Source organism: Achroia grisella, unplaced genomic scaffold (genome assembly GCF_030625045.1).
Source record: "Achroia grisella isolate CSIRO2021 unplaced genomic scaffold, CSIRO_AGI_Agris_v1 utg660, whole genome shotgun sequence".
Classification (NCBI taxonomy): domain Eukaryota; kingdom Metazoa; phylum Arthropoda; class Insecta; order Lepidoptera; family Pyralidae; genus Achroia; species Achroia grisella.
Window position 1 is genome coordinate 1189337 of NW_026712984.1, and position 20646 is coordinate 1209982.

At 33.2% G+C, this 20646-nt stretch overlaps 2 protein-coding genes across 2 annotated transcripts in view; one reads left to right on the top strand and one right to left on the bottom strand.

Moving 5' to 3' along the window:
- LOC131849572 (uncharacterized) overlaps nucleotides 1–7449 on the bottom strand; it is a 131123-nt gene extending 123674 nt beyond the window's left edge. The window contains exon 1 of the mRNA XM_059199665.1: nucleotides 7264–7449. The gene's annotated coding sequence lies outside the window, so the exon portion shown is untranslated. The remainder of the gene's footprint in view (nucleotides 1–7263) is intronic.
- A 5928-nt stretch (nucleotides 7450–13377) lies between these two features.
- LOC131849627 (serine/threonine-protein phosphatase 2A regulatory subunit B'' subunit gamma-like) lies at nucleotides 13378–20431 on the top strand. The gene is made up of 7 exons (XM_059199737.1): nucleotides 13378–13752; nucleotides 14570–14921; nucleotides 15229–15400; nucleotides 16813–17001; nucleotides 17749–17885; nucleotides 18641–18854; nucleotides 19472–20431. Exons 1-7 carry the CDS (start codon nucleotides 13608–13610, stop codon nucleotides 19700–19702), a joined length of 1440 nt encoding a protein of 479 aa, XP_059055720.1. The 5' UTR covers nucleotides 13378–13607; the 3' UTR covers nucleotides 19703–20431.
- Nucleotides 20432–20646: the final 215 nt, after the last annotated feature.

Sequence of the window (20646 nt, forward strand, 5' to 3'; positions counted from 1 at the left end):
CATTTTAACATTAAAATCCTACATTATACCTTAGAAACATTAGTGATAGAATATTTTCAAAAAACATTAAGTATCTCTGTATGAAAACTAAGACAATTTAACCCAATATGTGAAACAAATCATTATATTATTGACATATAGTGAAGGTCTATAGAGAAGAATATTCATTAATATCGAAGGATTTATATAAATTTATAATTAATGAAATTTGTAAAATATTAGTGCGAAGCCGGGGCGGTCCGCTAGTATAATAGAAATTAATGTTAGTTAAGATATTGAAGTCGTTTAACATATAAATAAAATTAATAAAAGAGCCATTACTAGTTGCAGACTTTTTATCATACTCGAACATAAATAGCCCTTGAGAACACTCCTTAAAAATTATGATACAAAGTTCTTCAACGACGAGCCATAGATAAAAAATATACTTAACATGCAACCTATTTGCATTTTACCACAGTATAAAAAGGAAAAAACATCCATAATGTCATCTCTGTGAGCTCACAACGGCAACAACATGAGCCAACGTCCAATATAAATTATAATGCATTTTTAACTGCAACTGACTACACAAATAGTTTTCTTTTTCTGTATTTTTTTAATTTAGTTAGTTTGTAGCGGGCTTTAAGGAATGCATTGAAGATGTACAATTAAATATCCATCGGTTCAATCTAGAACTAACCATTTAATTAGTCATTTATTGAAAGTCAAATTATTACGAAACTTATAATATCAGACAGTAATAGAAACTAAATTTCAGTTTTTGCTAAACTTTTAAGCTTTATATAAGGAATACTCATGTGTAATATTATGTATAACTTTACTCTTAAAGTTACACTACCAAAGTTATACATGTATATCTTAGCAAATTCAAATTGAGTAAGTAATTCCAATAAATAGACAAAAGAAAGATATTTCTATTATTAATAAATTAATCTAGTAATTTAAAACAAAATTTACAACACTACTCTGTGTTGCTACTTTTTACACTCTACAACTATCTATTGCTCTGTATGTATCTCTGGTTAAAAACTGTATTATAAACATGTATCATGAGTTTTGTTACAATACGTCTAATTCAAAATATAAATACGAGTATCTTCACAACACATTTAATAAAATAATAACGTGTTGAATTTAGACCATCTCATAACTGAATAATAAACAGTATTGTTATTAAATTTACATTATTAATCACATTGATATTACAGTTATAATTTTAACCTACATTACGGTTATACTAATAATTTAATTTCTAATATATGTTCGGCCTAGAACCATTATTGTGCAGGATGCGTTTGAGGCCATCAACCAAATTTGCAGGAAAACACGCAATACATCCGAAACGTAATGTTGCATAGCCAACTAATGGCCCGACCCGACTCCGCTTGGTAAATCGTTTCAGTTAATTGATATGATGACTAACTATGAGAATATGTATTTTAAATCGTAAAATAGAAGTACATATGAAGGCATATAAATATACTGTAAATATTTATATGTAATACAATTAAAATAAAATAAATTTATTAAAAAAATTAAGGCAAAATGTTAATTAAGTTCTATTCTTACAAGTTTTTATCTTGATTTGAAAGAATGTGACGACAGTCTGTAATAGTAAAGGTACTTACCAAACCTTAACTATTACAGTCTATGTGTTTTACTTTCTTCAAACCTTTACAAGTGATTTTATGAAAATATCTGACTGGAGAAATACGCTTGACGACATTAATATTTACTGGTCTCATCTTTCCTTGCATGGAATGGTATTTCGGACAAGTTGCTAGAAAAAAAGGCGATACTCTTAAAAACGTGATAGGTCAGATGAAAGGAAAAGAAAAAGAGACACTAATGAAAGCTGTCGACAATCCAGGTGATGAAGTTACACATATTGAGATTGGATCGATCGATTCATATTCATCAATAATGAAAGACAGCAAACTGAGAAGTCTGTAAAATCCTAAATCATTGACAAGAAGATACGTATGAAAACATAACTTGTATGTCAACATTGCATTGACCAGTTCCTCAAACGAAATCCTTGATAACTTCAGCAATCATTAACTCCGTGTTAATCAAATCAACGAACCGATAAACAATTCACACAATTATAACAATGTTGTACGGTTTTTTCACATGAATATTAACAAAACATTAGTATTACAATTACTAAGTTTATGCATGTTTTGTTATAAGGACGCCGCTATTGTTCGTGTCGTCGAGGCACGCTGGATAATTTAATAATTGATATAACATTTTACGAAAATCTTTTAACTTTAGTCACATCTTCATATAGTAAAAAAAAAGTGGTCACCGCTGTATTTGCTTTTATATCTTTTTCAAATTACGCAAAGGATTTAATGCTGTTTTTATTAAATAAATAGACAGATTCAAAAGGAAAGTTTATATATTTCATACATACCACCATCATCACTCAAGAATGCTTTGCAAGATGGATGTTGATTAATTTATTAATGTCAATGATATAAAAAATGTATATATAATCCGAGGAATTCATTTGAATTCAAGTATCCGATCTCTTCTGTTTTTAGTTTATGGATACCTGAGATACATTCCTTATAAGGAATACAATATTGATACCGGATTTGTTCTAAATTGAAAAGAATTAACAACATATTCTAACTGCCATTATAAATGTTAAAATGAGTTTGTTTCTTTGTTACTGTTAAATCTTTAAGTAATTAATAGTAAATATATAATATTGACCCTGAAAAATTCACACAGCGTCATCTAGTCTCAAGCCAAGCAGAGCTTGTATTATGGGTACTCAACTGATAGAATTGCTTAAATATTTTTTTGTAAATGCGTGCATAACGTACATAGAAAAAAGCAAGACTAATACAAATAATTATACTCATGAATACAAAAGTTTTCACCATACGAGAAATCGAACTAGCGACAATTGGAAGTTTAGAGACGAGGCGACGGTTACCACTTACTGGGTGGGCCGACAGCTTCTTTGTCATTGCAATTACATAAAAAAAGTAGTCATAATATACGAAAACGTAGTATAGGGGTATGTCTGAGCAATGGTGCTGCAATAAACAGATAATAAATAAAAAATACGCTGTAATATGATGAAATAACGCAAGAAACGATTTCACGAATCAAACTTAAAAACGATGAATGAAATACCAATGTAACATAAAAAAACCGTTTGCGAGAGGAAAGAGCGTGAAAAATTGACAACAATGTACAATAAAATGTACTTACAGTTGACACTGAATAAACAATACTTACCGGCTTTTTATTATATATATTTTAACTTGTAGTGACTTGCGACTTCGCATGCGTGGATATCGCAGACTGGAATTTATTGATGACAAGCGACTCTCCCCGGCTTTGCACTGATATTTAAGAAAAATATCAAAAATTTTAACATAACACACACATATGTATATGTACATATACATCCTTCGATATTCCTCTATAAAGTGTACTGTACTGTACTGTACACTGTAGTGTACGTGATATAAGTATTATATTGGCCTATTTTTCAAACGTTACACTATCGGAGTTTATTATATGAGTCCCTATAATAACGGTAAGAGATATTCATATCGGTCCAGTAATTCTTATTAAATGCAAACAAACAATTAAAACTGTCCTCTATGTAATATTAATACAGATAATCAAATGATAACAATAAATAAAGCACTTATACTACTATATTATGCTTATTATAATAAAATAATATTCATTTACGAAATATGGCGTATTAAAAATATTTATTATAGTAATTAGTATTTTGGTATTACTCGACTTTAGTACTATTTACCGAGGTATACTGGAAAAATTCAACTGTTAACTATGCACTAATTATATATTACACAGCTGCTTGGGTCCTGAAATAGGTAATATTGAGATGCTCAGTCTTACCTATTTCAGCCAAGCAGCTTGCTTTGTAAGCTGTGTTTTAGTGGTAGGCTGCAGATTAGATAGTAATTAGAGAATAAAAGACAATATCTCAGTGTCTGGAATGGCAACCCATGAGTCACATGATAACGTGATGTTTGTAATACTGTTGTCTGTATACATATGTATGTATAGGCGACGATTACCGCTTCTCAGCCATGTACATATAAAACATACTAAATATAATATAACAAGCAATTTACTCACAAATTCGTATTTCCAAGAAACACCAACGTAGACAGATGCACAAACAGACATACCAATATGTGACTAATTGGTTCCATGAATAATCAGTACCAACTATGTAGGTGAGATATGCATTACGTCGTTGTAACACGCAAGATTCATAACAAAAACGCCAGCAAAATGCCTGCAGGTGTGCACCAAGTATTATGCACTAAATCTTTGTCTTTGTCTGTTAGGTTATTATAACTTTTTTATAAAAATCACTTCTTTTAATGTACATAACTTGAATAATAAACAAGGTTTCTGCCTAATGGTAAATGGTAACTGACTTCAACGAATACATACATACACGACCAGCATTACAGACATCACGTGAAGCACTACCTTAAAATTTCACTGCCTTTACCACTTATGAATAAATGAATAAAACGCAATATTATACAAAAGAAAACATTGTTTATAATATACAACCAGAATATAAAAAATGTATCTGCGAAAGATGCTTGTGTTTTTATATTCCGAATTGCATATATTATTCATTATCTAAAACATACTTTTTCTAAAATATAGCTTTATACGTAATTTAGTATACAGGGAACAACGTTATAACGTGTAAATAATTGGACAAATAAATATTATTTTTATTATATCATATGAAACACCTCAAACCAATTAGAACTGTACTTCTGTAGGCCAGCAGTGCGAGTACTCTGCTGAGACTAAACCCCTATTGCTATTTGTAACCGGATCAAATTAAACCTTATCACAATATAATAAGGTAGTGGGTAATACAAGGAAAATAACGATAGCTCTAATAAGAAATGCCAAATTAAAGACCAACTTTATAAAAAACGCTACGAGCGGAACCCGATGGTGACCTTTCTAAGAAATGTAGTTATAATTGTAAATTGGTGCAATTCTCCGGAATAACTAGGTGGAAAACATTTTAGGGATCCGTCGATAGTGAAATAGCTGTAACATACCTCATTTAGCCTTATTTTGATACTAACAATAACGATTTCATATTCATTGTGTAGTCGAATTAAATTTACTGTCAAAGACTAAATGTATACATGCTTGCTTAGGCGTGTGTACAAAGAACATGGATATATATATATATATATATATATATATATATATATATAATAATTATTTAACTAACTTATTGTATTTTAAATTAATTATTTAAAAAAGATATTATTCTGTACTCCTTCTTGTCTTATACAAACTTTAATTGTGCCAAAATTCATACTTATTCATACACTCCACGTGATTTTCGTAAAAATCGGTAAGTTTTTATAAAGTTTTCTTTATATATTAATACAATGGTATATTATTTATTACCAAATACATCATGAATTTTGGTAAACATGTCTCGTCACTCTAATTTTTCTATAGCGAGATTATATACAAAATTCTCTGTTTGTTTTATTCCTGCTGTTGTTTCTGTCTATACAGAACTGAAGTTACAATATATTTTAAGACATCTGTGGCACTATTTACGTACACGGTTGTTATCACTTTCCATCAAGTGGGCTTGCCAGCTTCCAGTTGTATGTAAAAAACTGGGGGCAATGAACTTCTAAACTATACACTCATTGGGGACTTATACAAATGCACGAAACTAATAAATGGCTGGCCTTTGATGTAAATCTAATAATGAATGTGCAAAAAAACCAATGAAATCAAATCAAAATCCCGTCTTACAATACATTACAATTGTAATTTTAATTTGTAATTAAAAAACAACGTATTCTATTTTGAAATTATTAAAATTTCAAATAAGTACACGTCGATAATATTCGACTCTATTTTTATACGTTGTTTAATGTTTCCTTTTTGCTTGTCTAATGTAACTATTATTTTTAAAGGTTACTTTTATTTAGGAGGTAATTTTAAAATAGGCTAAATATGAAAGCTATTTTATCTGCTTCTTAAGGAAGGATCTCATTTATTTGGGTTCGGCGTAATGTTTTTCTCTTCCATTCATCCCTGTTCGCAGTCATCTCGTTATTTACTCCTTTTTTTACTATTTCTCTACACAAGCAAACCGAAAACTACTTAATACCAAAGCAGAATTTTTACATATTTGTCTGCATAGTCTAGTCATGAAGGTAGAGAAGATGTCTATAAAATCACGCTAAGACCAATAAAGGAAGAGGTACACTGAAAAATATGGCAACGGGTAAATTGTGACGTAGGCGTACGAAAGAATTAAATGTATTTTCGAATATCAAAATTTTAAACTATTTTGACACTCTGAAGAGAAATAGAAAGTAGGTATATATATATTTGAATCGCCTTCTAAATGTAACGAGATAGCTAATTAGACTACAGTACTTACTTATTCACCTTTCACGAAATATTTTCGATTATTTCGAAAGTGTCACTACGCTAGTGTAAGCAACCGTTTGAATATAGATTTTTTAATGTATATTTACTTAATCAAATTTTTTTTTTATTTATATGTAGAGATTTATATTATAATTACACTTTTGCAAAGTCAGGAAGGCTTGTATATAATATTTTACTAGTGTTTATGGTATTTTTATGATCACAAAAAATTTAAATTGTATTACGTTTATTTTTAAATTCTGTAACGGAGATGTTTGTTATATTTCCATCAAGTTAACATCCCGTTTATTAGTTCTTCGAGCCGGACGAACCAATTATCTATAATGTTAGTAAAAAAACTTTATTTTAGTAAATTATTATTTGAATCGTACAATGTCAGACTTACAATATTATTATACTTATTTAACAAATATTTAATTCATAACGATACGGTTAAATAAACCAAATTAATTTAATCTGTGCTATCGTTACAAATCTAACTTAATTGGTATTCACGATTCGCTGTTTCAAATTTACATTCCTCATAAAAGTAGGTACAAGGCCGGGGAGATTGATACGACGAAATATAACAAATAAAACATACAATTTCTTACAAAACTAAGGTCACCGTATCCCATCAAAATTCAAATTGAATTGCACAATAATGTTGACAAATGTTAACCACTGAGAATGCGATTCGCCTTGCAAAAGTCCACAAATCGCAAGTCAACCCTTTTGAAAAGAAGTTTAATGTGAAACTAGCTTATAGAAATAGAGCCCTACTCAACTCGGGCGCATAGCTCTCACCTTTACAGTATCCGTGCGCTGAACAACGCTTTTAACCGTCCATCGTCCACAAAACACAATGTTTTATCGTATAAACTTTTGTTAATAACACGTCAAAATAATTACACACAATAAATGCCACTATTTCCGAACGCACGGCGTTTATTTTGGACACTATGTTGGATGGCGGCACGTCCTTCGCGCAGACGTCTCGCGCATAACTGAGCCAGAGGAAACTTGCTTGGTAGGTCTGCGTTGCGCCCGCGCACTCAAAGGCCGGTTTACGCTTGCGTTTCGTTACCTCGCCTTTTGTCATACGAATAAATCGGTTTTGCCTCTTACAGAAATTATGTAATAAAAAAATGAATGCCTTGATGAGTGAGATACTGTGTTTTGCATTAGCCGTCACGTTTTTGTGAGAGCGTTAAATTTACTTATTGTTTAGTATAAGTGTGAAGTAATTACTCTGGGTGCAGCCAGGTGGCCACTGGTAGTGGTGGAGCAATCGTAACGGTGTTATGGTGCATTAGTTGTATGGTACACGAATTATCACTGCATTCTCCTGCATATATTTTTAAATAACAGGAATAGCAAAAATGCTAACTTATGGAAAGTAACTACCGGTCCCTGTAGACCTATATAAACCCTGATCAATTCACACAGGTCATCTTGTCTCAAGTTATACACAACTAGTGTTATGAGTAGATACTGACTACTAATAGAAATATTTATATGCATTTTAAGGAATGGAACCCGCGATCATTAGAAATAAGCGGGGTGCTACCGCTAGACTAGCGAGGCTGTCAAGCACAAATATGGACATCCAGCCTGCTGTTATTGTAGGCAAAATTGTTACGCTTACGTAATGAAATTACCTATTTCGTTAATAATACGTGTATAGAGAAAGGGTTATTTATTCGTAATGAGGATTAATCGTTACCAAAGTAAGGTACAATTCTAGCATTCATGCATCAGGTCAAATTGCACAATCTCCCCATGAGTATATAATATTGATAAAATAGTGATAAATTCCAGTTGAATTTACAGTTGATATGGCAAATAAGGTACAGCTCACCTGACAGTAAGTGATAACTTTCACCTATATGCATGACACAGCATAATAAATGCAGCTCTACGCACATCACGTTATCATGTGATGCCCATGATGTGATAGATGTCATGCTTCGCCATTTCAGAGGAGTAAAATGTTATGCAGATGATGCAGATGCAGAAGCATAACAATTTACTACAGTAATTTCACTATCGTATCTTCTTCTTCTTTAAAGATAATTTTAAATTTTCATTATGAAATCATAAATTTAAATTATGAAAGATCGTGGGAAGCGGCAAGAGCTCCACCATCCGAAATTATAAAAGAATCCTTAACTCCACCCTACTACCGAAGCTTACAATTCAAGCTGCATGAAATGAGACTGTACGCAGCTCTCTCCGATCGATCTCACGTCCAATTAAAACGGGGATCGGAATTACGTCTACCTGAGCCGAGGTTCGAACCCCTATGCTGTCAGACTAAAGTCGTATCCGTCAGGCAGGAGATGGCCTTCAGCCGCTCCATAAGTGCTTCTAAGTTTGGAGCGCCATCTGTACGCGCCCCTATCGACCGGTGAAACTGGAAAGGTCAGCTGCGGCCAGCTGCTCCAACAGCATTAGAGTAGTCCGTAAAACAAATACGCAGCCTTTTCATAAAGACTACTTCGGTATGTGCCAAATGACCATCCTTCGTTCTCATCCCATCATGCTCCTCTGTGCCAGCCTCCGCTAGTGATAAGAGTGTGATGTGATAATGAACTACCTGCCGAGGTTTTCTCTAGAGACTATAGCATGGGGTTTTTCAAGAAGGATATCTTAAGGTTTCTTAAGGGTCGGCAACGCGTATGTGACACCCCTGGTGTTTCAGGCGTCCATAGGCTACGGTAACCGTTTACCATCAGATGGGCCGTATGCATGTTTGCCACCTAAGTGGTATAAAAAAAAACAAAGAGTGGTACAGTGGAACCTTTGCTAGTGAGCGCGCCATTCTATATTCATCCTTAATTAAGGAATACGGAATTGCGTAAAATATTATTTTGTTTTATTGCTAGCAATGTGCCAATTTCCCGTCTAACTAATAATTCATAGTGTGTTTCTAATAATTCATTCTCTTCGTAGTGGTAGTTAGGTCACGTAACTCATTTACAAATTTCTACCAATAATTATATAAACAAAGTGTTACATTGTGGTATTTATTATTGTGTATATACATAAAATGTATTAACGTTAATGGCCACTGAAGGGCAGTGCGAGATATTAAGAAAATCATTAAGAATTATGCAACGTCGTTAGCCAAGTAATTAATAAATGAGTACATTCTCACTTTTATTTGTTAGAGTGTAGAGAAAACGAGAATGTGAAATATGGGTAGGGGCCAATGTACATTAGTACACACTATTGTAGTGGCAAGGGAAAAGGGTTAGTAGCGAGGACTGGTGACCATCCTAGTTATGTACCATGTTACGTCGACCTTCACATGCTCCTCCCTGGAAGCAATCGTGGTGAATTCTTAGTCAACATAGGCGAAGTAATCTGATTTCATGCTCATCCTAATCATCTTTCACTAGTACCCTCCTTACCGTTCACGCTAATGGGTCTAACTGTCCATTCCACTATCATACATTAGTATCCTGTATATTGGTAGCAGTAGACTGATTGGAGACGTAACGTTCCTACATCATGACTTGAGTTCATGTAGAATTTATTTTATATACATTAGCAATTTCAAAACAGATAATGATAATAATTAATTTTATTCTTTCATTCTTCTTGTGATGAGTCTGCTTTCCGAATAAATGGTAGAATAAAAAAATACGACTATTCAAAAGTGCTTGAATTGAGTTTATTTAAATAAAGATTACCTATTTCTATTTCATTTTTAAAAAGTTAATATGTCTTCTTAAGTTTTTACTGTACAAATAATTGTTACAAAGAAACAAACAGTAGTCTAGCACCTAATAAAATATCTATCTTTCACAACAAATCACTTGTGTACTAGGCGTCTAGTGCAAAATATCTCTATCAAGCATTTATAATTTTATGCAACTTTATTTCATTGCTCCGTTACTGAATTAAAATAATTGTATTTTAAACTTAAACACGTTTTATTACACATTCAGATTTCGCACTTTGATAAAGTAAGCCACCGATGAATATTGCAGGTGCGTAAAAACTTATATCCTTCCTGTAACTTAATCTGCAGTGAAAAGTTAAGCGTAGGACGGAGAAGAAAGCTATGTGATACCACAGGCTCGTGCGTTCAGTATATCACGGACGCAGATTTAAATCTTTACTGGAAGTATCTGCTGTTGAAATAAAAATAATTTATCATATATATAAAAGATCACGAACATCATATTTATTTATATTTAAATAATAGTTTATAATTAATTACATTAATAATGACATGGTAAATAAACAATAAAAAAAAACCTCAAAATTAATTGCTATGATTGTCCCGTATCGTAGCTGGCTTAAAGGTTCCCATAACGCTCGCAGCATTTCCACGTTGAATTGCTAGGGAAAGATCACGATCACGTCTGTTTCGTTTTTGTTGAACATTGATGCTATTTTTTTTAGAAAATCTACTAAAAGAGTTAACTACCATAAGAGTTGAAAATTTAAATATAGTAATTTTGTTTGGAAATATGAATATAAGATCTAAATTTGCAATCTCAGTTGAAAAGCACTAAATAAATATTCTTTCTTTCTTTCTCTTTCAATTTGTCAGTTCTATTGTTGTCTATTTTGTTAATAAAATTAAGAAATATCTTCATTTAATGCAAGGCCGAGTTGAGTCGCTAGGAGACATAACAATAATTAGGAAAGAAGTAACAGGCGTGTCAATTGAGTTACGGCTGAATTTCTTTTATCTATGCAACTGGACTTACACTCCAGGTAAGCAGTAACAGTCACCTATGCATTAATATTCATTCATTCATAATTTAAGACCTAAGCTGCTGTTGGAGGAGCTCTTGCCACTGTCCATAATCTTCCATTATGCTCTATAAATGTTGACACGACACGACTCCTACTTTGTCTTTATTTTGTTTGATGTAGCTATTGTTGAATTGGGAGATATTCCGAGTGAAATGACCTAGATTTTAATGGATATTTTTAATAAAATACGAACATGATGTTGAACGTAACTTTTAATCTATCAATATGTTTTTTTAACAATGACAAAATTTATTACTCAAATACAATTATGTATATGAACCTCTATGTTCATTCAACATACCCCCCTTGGTCTTCCCCTCCCCTTCTTATAACACTACGAAAATCATGTTATCATGTGACATTCGTGATAACAATCATTCTTTGCTATTTCAGAGGATTAAGATGTCATTGATATGTCCTGTAAATTCACTGCCAAAACTACACCCTACAACTGAAACGCAGTTAACTTAGCAATCTAGTTAAGGGCTGAAATAGGTGAGACAGCTATCCATATATACGTAGACTTTTTAAAGTCTACCTCTGGTAATTTCTCACTGGCCCTTGCTCACTCATCTGTGTGAAACATAATAATGCTATATAAATATTTACAACTAGCTGCACCCGCGACTTCGTCCGCGTGGAATGTAACTTTATTTTTCTAAAATAAAAGTAGCCTAAGTTACTCCCTATTACATCAGCTACCTGCCAAAAAAAGTCCCGTTAAAATCGGTCCAGCCATTTTAGAGAACAAACAGACCGACAGACAGACAGACAAAAATGTTAGAAAGTGATTTTTTGGTGTATGTACCGTATTTTACTATATTCATATGCATATAGTAAAATACGGTTATTTCAATATTACAAACAGACACTCCAATTTTATTTATATGTATAGATTATTTTGTTTAAAAAGTAAATTCTCCATAGACACAAGATCCATAAACACAACAACTTGAATCCAATGTCTTAGTACCGCATCATAGGATGTCACTATTCTATTTTCTATATGTCTTTGTGTATTTCAATAGATAGGTTTCACTTAGCCGCGTCACGTTCAAGGTGTAATATTAGATTGTAAATAAGAAAATTAACCACAGTTTGTGGTCGTTGGGACATTGCTGATAAGTGCCGTGAAAAACTCACATTATTCTATGTCGCTGCTAACTGGGTTAAATATAACTAGCTATTGTGTACTTAATTTAATTTTAAACTATTCGAAATTATTTTGTAGAAATCATTTTTACTTTTTTTTTTGTTTTATTAGTTAGCTGCTAGTTGCTAGGTATTACATGCAAGTTTGCTTTTTTTTAGTTAAAAGATAGGCTTGTATCACGAGTACGTGTATACTCGTGATACAATGTAACATTGCGTCAAAGTTCTTTAATATCCGTTCAGTTGTTTAGTCGTATAAAAGTAACAAACAGACAGTCAGTTACACTTTCACATTTATAATACATAATACAGTGCATTATGAATAAAGTGTAGGTGGGTTTTAAGTCACAGTTTTAGTTTGGTTCTTCCATTTACTTCTTTCAAACCACGTAACCGATATTAATATTTTCATTATCATTTGAAGAATTTCTTCCGGAATATCTGTAATATATATCTACATACAAAATACTTAGCTTACATGACCTCCGTCACATACGCGCACTCTAAAGCCGAGCAAAGTAAGTTAAGTCACTAGTTAAAAATAAGAATAAAATTTAATTATCCTTATACAAAATTCCTCCTAAAACCTAACAAAATGAGTATGAAACTAAATCAAAAACTCATAGAGAAGAAATCTACTCAATTTAACTTTATATTTGTTTGTTTTCATTATTTTTCGTATTTATTAATATGCTTGAAAAGGAATATGAGATAAAATATGCTTGAATTGTTTTGACCTAATTACATCTGGAATTATAAATTAATTTCTTTTCTTAATAACAAGTATAGTTTTGCCATGCTATAGTCGATTATTTTTCATAATAAAGACATTAACGACTTCGAGTGAAACAATCTATGATTTAGTGCCATCTAGGGGTGAATAGTGATTATTTTAATACCCATAATGACATCTAGCGGCATTTATATTATAATAAAATTTGATTCGTTCAAAAGTATAATAAGATCAATCTATACAAAATATATCTAATAAGTGTTGTTTATGTTGTAGTATTAATATTTTATAGGCAATGAAGAATATGCATAAAATTTCATTGTTATTCGTTAATTGTTTTGAATTCAAAACGGGCATTTGCTTAAACGCAATCGTCAAGAATAGCAGTCATTGTCATCATATCTGTCACCATGACAACGCGATCAAACAAAACAAAATATTTGTTAATTTCAGAAAATTTATGATCAATTAAATTATTTAAATAACAACAATGTCCGAAACTGCTAAAGAAACTAAGACGGAAGACAAAGCAAATAATAATGTATCTATTGAGATCAAACCATTAGATGAAGAACAAGTTAAACTCAATAGTGAACTCAAAAATCGTTTACGTAAATATATAAAAAAGTTGGACGGTAAGCCTAATAAGTATTTTATAACCTATTGAGTATTTTATACATGAAATAAAAGTATTTATTGAATTACCAACAGAACATTATACGGCACATGATTTTGCATTGTATAAAATTTATTAGTTTATATGCTACGGCATTATTTTCAACTATTTTTTTAATATCTTATTGTCGATTTAGTTCACTGCCTTTCTAAAAACTAGGTCATTTCATTAGATCGATATAGAGAATTTGTCACGATGGGCTAACTGACCTGACCTCATGTTTATCTTATCATCCTCCACTGGTGCCCCAAGGGTTAATTGTTAAATGTGGATTGATGATCTTATTGCTAGCAATGTACGCAGGCGGGAGCTCCAGTCCCCCTGGAAACCATCATGATAAATTACTGGTGAATTTGTTACAATGGGCTAACTGACCTGACCTCATGTTTTTTAATGGTTGACAATGAAATAGTTTTCATTGTCAACCATTAAAAAAAAAAGTATGTAGCTACAATCAATTGCTAAATACAGTTTGCAATACCTCTAATTTTTACTTCATGGATTTATGTTTATTTGTTTATTTCCCTGATCATAGTATAAATTCATTAAGTAATCAAATAGACTACCATAGTAACAACTAATTCTATAAAACATATACTTCTAATTTAAATTTTTAATTGTTTATTTCATTTGTTTAAATACTAAAATACTACATGTAGTATTTTAACCAAATAAAAATCTGGGTATCTATGACCTATTTCATACAGTCAGTCTTTGGGAGAGCTCCTCCAAACAAGTTCTTTTGCAAACTACACAAAACTATTTTTTCATTGCAGACACAGGAACTAGTACAACAAAACTGGAAAGTGAAAAGACAGAAATTGAAACATTTAAACAGCTTTACAAACCTAAATTGGATTCCGACGAGGATTCCTACAAAAGGATACCAAAATTCTACTTCAAATTGCCCCGGCCTGATGAAGTTCTTGCACAGAAGCTGAGAGAAGAAACACGAGCACAGTTTCTACAGAAGAAAAGCAAAGAACTGTTGGATAACAGTGAATTGAAACAACTTTGGAGTTTGATAGAGAAGTCTAATGGTAGCTACAGCATGGCTAATAGTGATGAGCTTACAATTGACTATTTTCAATTTAAGAAGATCAGGGATGAAGCTGGTGCTAAATATAGGTATGTATTACTGACATTCACATAAATGAAACTGAGGTGAAAACATCCAGTAGGAGATGTAGAGCTGAGAGTGTCAACAAAGAGCCCTAAATCCGAACTGTAGTGTTTATAATATTAATAGGTCTTAAACAAAACAAACATACCATTGCGACTGTTCTTCCAGAGGTGGTCTAAGGTATTGTTTACTGTTGATATTGAGATAAATGCAATCTCTGGAGTGTAATTCAAGGTAGTAAACCAGTCAATACTCACAATTCCAACTTCACATATGTAATACATATTTTAACACAAATGTGTTTCTTTTCAGACCATATTTCACAGCAGAAGTATTCGGCCGGTTACAAGCGGCAGAGGGTGGCATGGGTCGTGTCCGAGGTGTATCACTGTTCAATTACGTCATGCGACGAGTCTGGCTGCAGCAGACGAGGATAGGACTCTCATTGTATGACGTCACAGGTCAAGGATACCTAACAGAACACGTTAGTATGTGATATATAAGATTTAAGAATATACTGCTACGACTAATGAATCAAACCAAAATCACATAATGTTTATTTGTATAAAAACCTAATCTTTGTACATACACTTAAGATAAGTCAAATCTACCATCAGTTGGGATTCTTGGAGCTCAGAAGAGCTGTTATTTTTTTTTTTTTTATTGGGTTGTTTGGGCTATTGTCAGATGTGTAGCACCTGTAGCACTGCGACCTACATAGATCTATTGTGCTCGCCCTTTTCAGAGTTCGCTACCTAGACCCGTCAGGGACAAGAATTGAAGGATATTCTTAGGAGCGATCGTTTTTATCTCCTCGGGAAAGAGTGTAAACTTTCCAAAGGAGATATTTCGTTTATGCATGAGTGGGCTACAACCACATAGGATGTGAAGCGGCGTTTCCTCTTCAGTTTGGCAGAATCTGCAGATACTTGTCGTGCATAGGCCTAGCTTAGCCATATGCTTGTTCAATTTGCAGTGTCCTGTGAGGGCCCTAGTCATCATGCATATGTTGTTTTTACTCAATTGCAGTAATCTATTGGAGTATTTGGTCGAGAAGCCCGATATAAGGTCTTTTGAATGTATTAATCCTGGCATTTCTTGCCAGTGATTCAGTGCTTCTCGTTTGGTTATTAATTTGAGATGTCCCAGTTTTAGGCAACGAGGCACACCACAGAAGGGTTCGGGGCCCAGTTGGACGGTTTTTGCCCCTAACTTTGCCAGATGGTCGGCATTCTCATTGCCTTCAATATTTGAATGCCCGGGGACCCATCTCAGTATAATATTATTTCTGCTTCCTACTTCATTTAGTAGCAGGATACAGTTTCTAATAAGTTTAGAACGGATTTCGTACGAGTTAAGTGCTAGTAGAGCAGCTTGACTGTACGAATAAGAGCTGTTAAGACTCTTCTCTAATTCTTCAAATGAGATTTGATCTGATACTTGAACAGTACCACAGCATCGTGATATCATATGATGTAGTACCACTCGCCATTCCGGAGGATTATGATGTCATACCTCGTGTCACTACCTTTTTTTTTCAATTTATTTCGGTCTGAAGGGTGAGAACTCTACAGACCAAAACATATATGTATACAAACACAATATATATTTTCACATATTGTGTATTATCACACTTGCTTTCCATCAGTTAGGCTAGCTATTATTTGGTTTGGGTGGAATGACAAACAAAATTAATGTATTTGATAATAAAGAGACTACAGCATGGGATTATTCAAGAAGGGTATATGAAGGTTTCTTAAGGGTCAGCAACGCGCATGTGACACCCCTGGTGTTTCAGGCGTCCATAGGCTACGGTAACCGTCTACTATCGGATGGGCCGTATGCTTGTTTGCCACCTACGTGGCATAAAAAAAAAGAGTTTCTGCTGTCTTATAGGACTTGGAGAGTTACATAGCAGAGTTAGTGCCGTCTCTGGCGGCCCTCGACGGCTTAGACTCATCATTCAGCTCGTTCTACGTGTGCACGGCTGCGCGGAAGTTCCTCTTCTTCCTCGACCCACTGCGGGTTGGTCGCGTGAGAATACGAGATGTCCTGAGTTGCTCATTTCTTGATGACTTGCTTGAGGTGAGAAACTATTATGCAGTAATCGTTTTTTTTACGTAATTTGATAAATAAACAGGCTGGTGGCCCATAATGGTGGCTGGTAAATACTAACAAATGGTAACTTCGTCTGTATTTAACTAAACAGTACCACGCGTTATAACGTAGTATATACCACTCGTGCGTTGGCATGCCACTATATTTTGGATTTGCCATTAGATTTTGGATGAAGATAATTATGAAATGATTTACAGGATAAGAGTCAAAACATCTTAGTCCTCTGGACATTACACAATACACCCCGCGTCGGCAGGGAAATCCAAGTTTATAATGATGTATATGCCGCATAACATGCTGTTGAAATGTAACGATAGGATTCTTCCATCTTATGGATTCCTAGTAACGGTGTATTTAGAGTTGAAATTAAATTTTAAGTGTGCAATTGTGCGTGAACAATTTTAATGAAAGAATTGTAAGCATACGGACAGAACAATCCTTTTCTAATGAATAATAACTTCTAAGATTTCATGTTTACCTGGTATTTGTACCTGTGTATAAATAATACTCCATTTGAAATTGGCTAATTTAGATCACTTGCTGTTGAAAAATGTATATCATTTTGATTCAAATATCTTCCTTCATTTAACTAGATTCCTAGTACCTAGGAATGAAGTCACTTGTACAAACAAAAATACATATAGAGGATTGCGGTCCAGAAGGGAAGAAATGTACATACATAAACTTGTCTTAACGTCTCTGTTTTTCTAATAGCTTCGAGAAGAGGATCTTCCCATGGAATTGCAAGAGCAGAATTGGTTCAGCGCAGCATCTGCACTGCGAGTGTATGGACAATATCTGAACTTAGACAGGGATCATAATGGGATGCTTAGTATTAATGAATTGGCAGGGTGAGTTTATCTTATATATAAAATTCTCGTGTCACAGTTTTCGTTCCCATACTCCTCCGAAACGGCTTGACCGATTCTCATGAAATTTTGTGAGCGTATTGAGTAGGTCTGAGAATCGGCCAACATCTATTTTTCATCCCCTAAATGTTAGGGGTAGTCCACCCCTAAATTTTTTTTTATTTTAAGGCAAAACAACGTTTTCAGGGACAGCTAGTTATTTTATAGTTTTTTTTAGTGTAACCCTACAGTGTACTTAACTAATATTATACAGAGATATTTGTTTGACTTTCTATATTACATAGATACTAATATTACAAATGTGCAAAAGTTACTATCGGTCTATCTTTTTGTTACCTTCATGTTTCACAACTAAATGGCTGAACAGATCTTGGTTAAATAGTATGGCGAAAATTATACTGTTTTTTAGATAATACATAGACAGAAGAATAGATCTACTTTTTACCTCAACAATCGAATTATACTATAATATTATAGAGGTAAAACTTAAGGTTAATATCCGGTCCTATTCATCTGATATTGAACATTGTTTTAGTGTTGGATAGCCCAAAAGGTCAACTCAAAATTACTTGACTGATTTTATAATTCTTTCACCTAATGATAGTTACATTGTCTGCAAGTAACATAGGCTGATAATGTACCCATTTAACAGCAGGGTATTTAGCTATTATTGTAATTTAGGTATCATTTAGGTTCAGGATATTTAGCTAATTTAATATTAAATATTTCATTTTCAGCTACGGCTCGGGTACGCTAACACAGGCGTTCTTACAAAGGGTATTCCAACAGTGCCTCACGTACGACGGCGAAATGGACTACAAGACCTATTTAGATCTGGTGCTAGCCCTGGAGAACAGGAGGCAGCCTGCGGCACTAGCATACCTGTTCCGTGTCCTCGACATCAATTCCCAGGGATATTTGGACGCGTTCACGCTTAACTATTTCTTTAAGGTAGACTGCAACATCTATACATATAAATAAAATTGGAGTATCTGTTTATAATATTGAAATAACCGTTTTTTACTACATGTATATGAATATAAATACGGTACATACACCAAAATATCATTTTTTACAATTTTTGTCTGTCTGTTTGTTAATCTCTGAAATGGCTAGACCGATTTTGACGGGACTTTTTTTGGCAGGTAGCTGCTGTAATAAGGAGTAACTTAGACTACTTTTATTTTAGAAAAATTAAATTAATTTCCACGCGGTAGAAGTCGCGGGAACTGCTAGTTAGTAAAATAATAATAACCGTGGACAATTTATATAGCGTCAAATAGTCCCTAGCTAAGCATAACTTATGTTACGGGTACTAGACAAGTGATTTTTGTATAAATACATGTATAATATATCTAGATCGATACAAACAATTACACTCATGAATGCAAATATTTGTTTGTCGAGGAATTGAACCTGCGACTATGGGAAGTAAAGCAGTTTGTTAAACCGCTAGACTACCGGGGCCGTTAATTACATACGTTTGCGTGTCATTAAAACTATATAAACTCAATATATGGTATTCATTAATTCTATCACAAGATAAATCAAGTATTTTAAATTCACAGGCCATTCAAGAACAAATGGTCGCCCACGGGGCGGAGCCAGTCAACTTCGATGACGTTAAAGATGAGATCTTCGACATGATACGACCGCAGCATCCTTCACGCATCACGCTACAAGATTTACTCCACAGCGGCCACGGACATACTGCGGTTTCTATACTTCTAGAGCTGCATGGATTCTGGGCTTATGAGAATAGAGAGGCGTTAGCAGCCGCGGGCGACCATAGTGCTTGACAAATGTGTTATAAATTTGAGGACAGAAGAAATTTCTCTTAGTGGTAAATAATACCAAAGTAGACTTTAGGAAGTCGCCTGAGCGGCTATCTTTGTCTCATATACTTGTGCCGCTAAGCTTTGTATCAATTTGAAGGTTGAGAGATGGCAGTACGGAGGCATGTTATTTTAGTCACCAGGAAAGGTAACTCATACAGCATAAAATTTAGTCAAAATGACGTATGTATAGACGAGTTAGATGCCTATGTGGAATCAATAAAATGAAATATGAACGTTCTATCTACCATAATATAAATATTTTTTTCTGACTACTCTAATGCTGTTGGCCGCAGCTGGCCTTTACAGCTTCACCCAATGTTAGGGGGCGAGTGCAGAGGGCACTCATCCCTACCGTCCGGTGAAGCTATTGTTTTTATGTCAACATCATTTGATATTTATCGTATGTCGATGATACTTAAGATCAATATCAACATCGATATTTTCTAATCCCATATCTAGTGTATAGTTTATGCTACAATAAATAAAATGTTGTTATTGCTTTATATCATTTATTAATGTAACAAAATCAAAATGTTCAAAAATATAATAACAAGAACATTAAACAGCATAGCAAATTTATTATGTAACATTAGGACATTTTTGTTATATTATTATTATACTTAGACAATAAAAGTATAACTATTATAACATAAGATATTATTTGATAATAACTTTGTAATATTTGATGTTTAATTACAATTTTTACAAATATATTATTTTATATAAAGCCATATATGATGTATATTATTTTCATTAACCACGAAAATTAGAAAATTAATTATACTTAATATAACAACAGTAACAAAATTTCATAAAACAATAAAATGGCAATAAAAACAACTGGTATCAACAAATCTCTGACCACCCCAAACGGGAATAGACGTGAGTTACATAACGATAAAAAT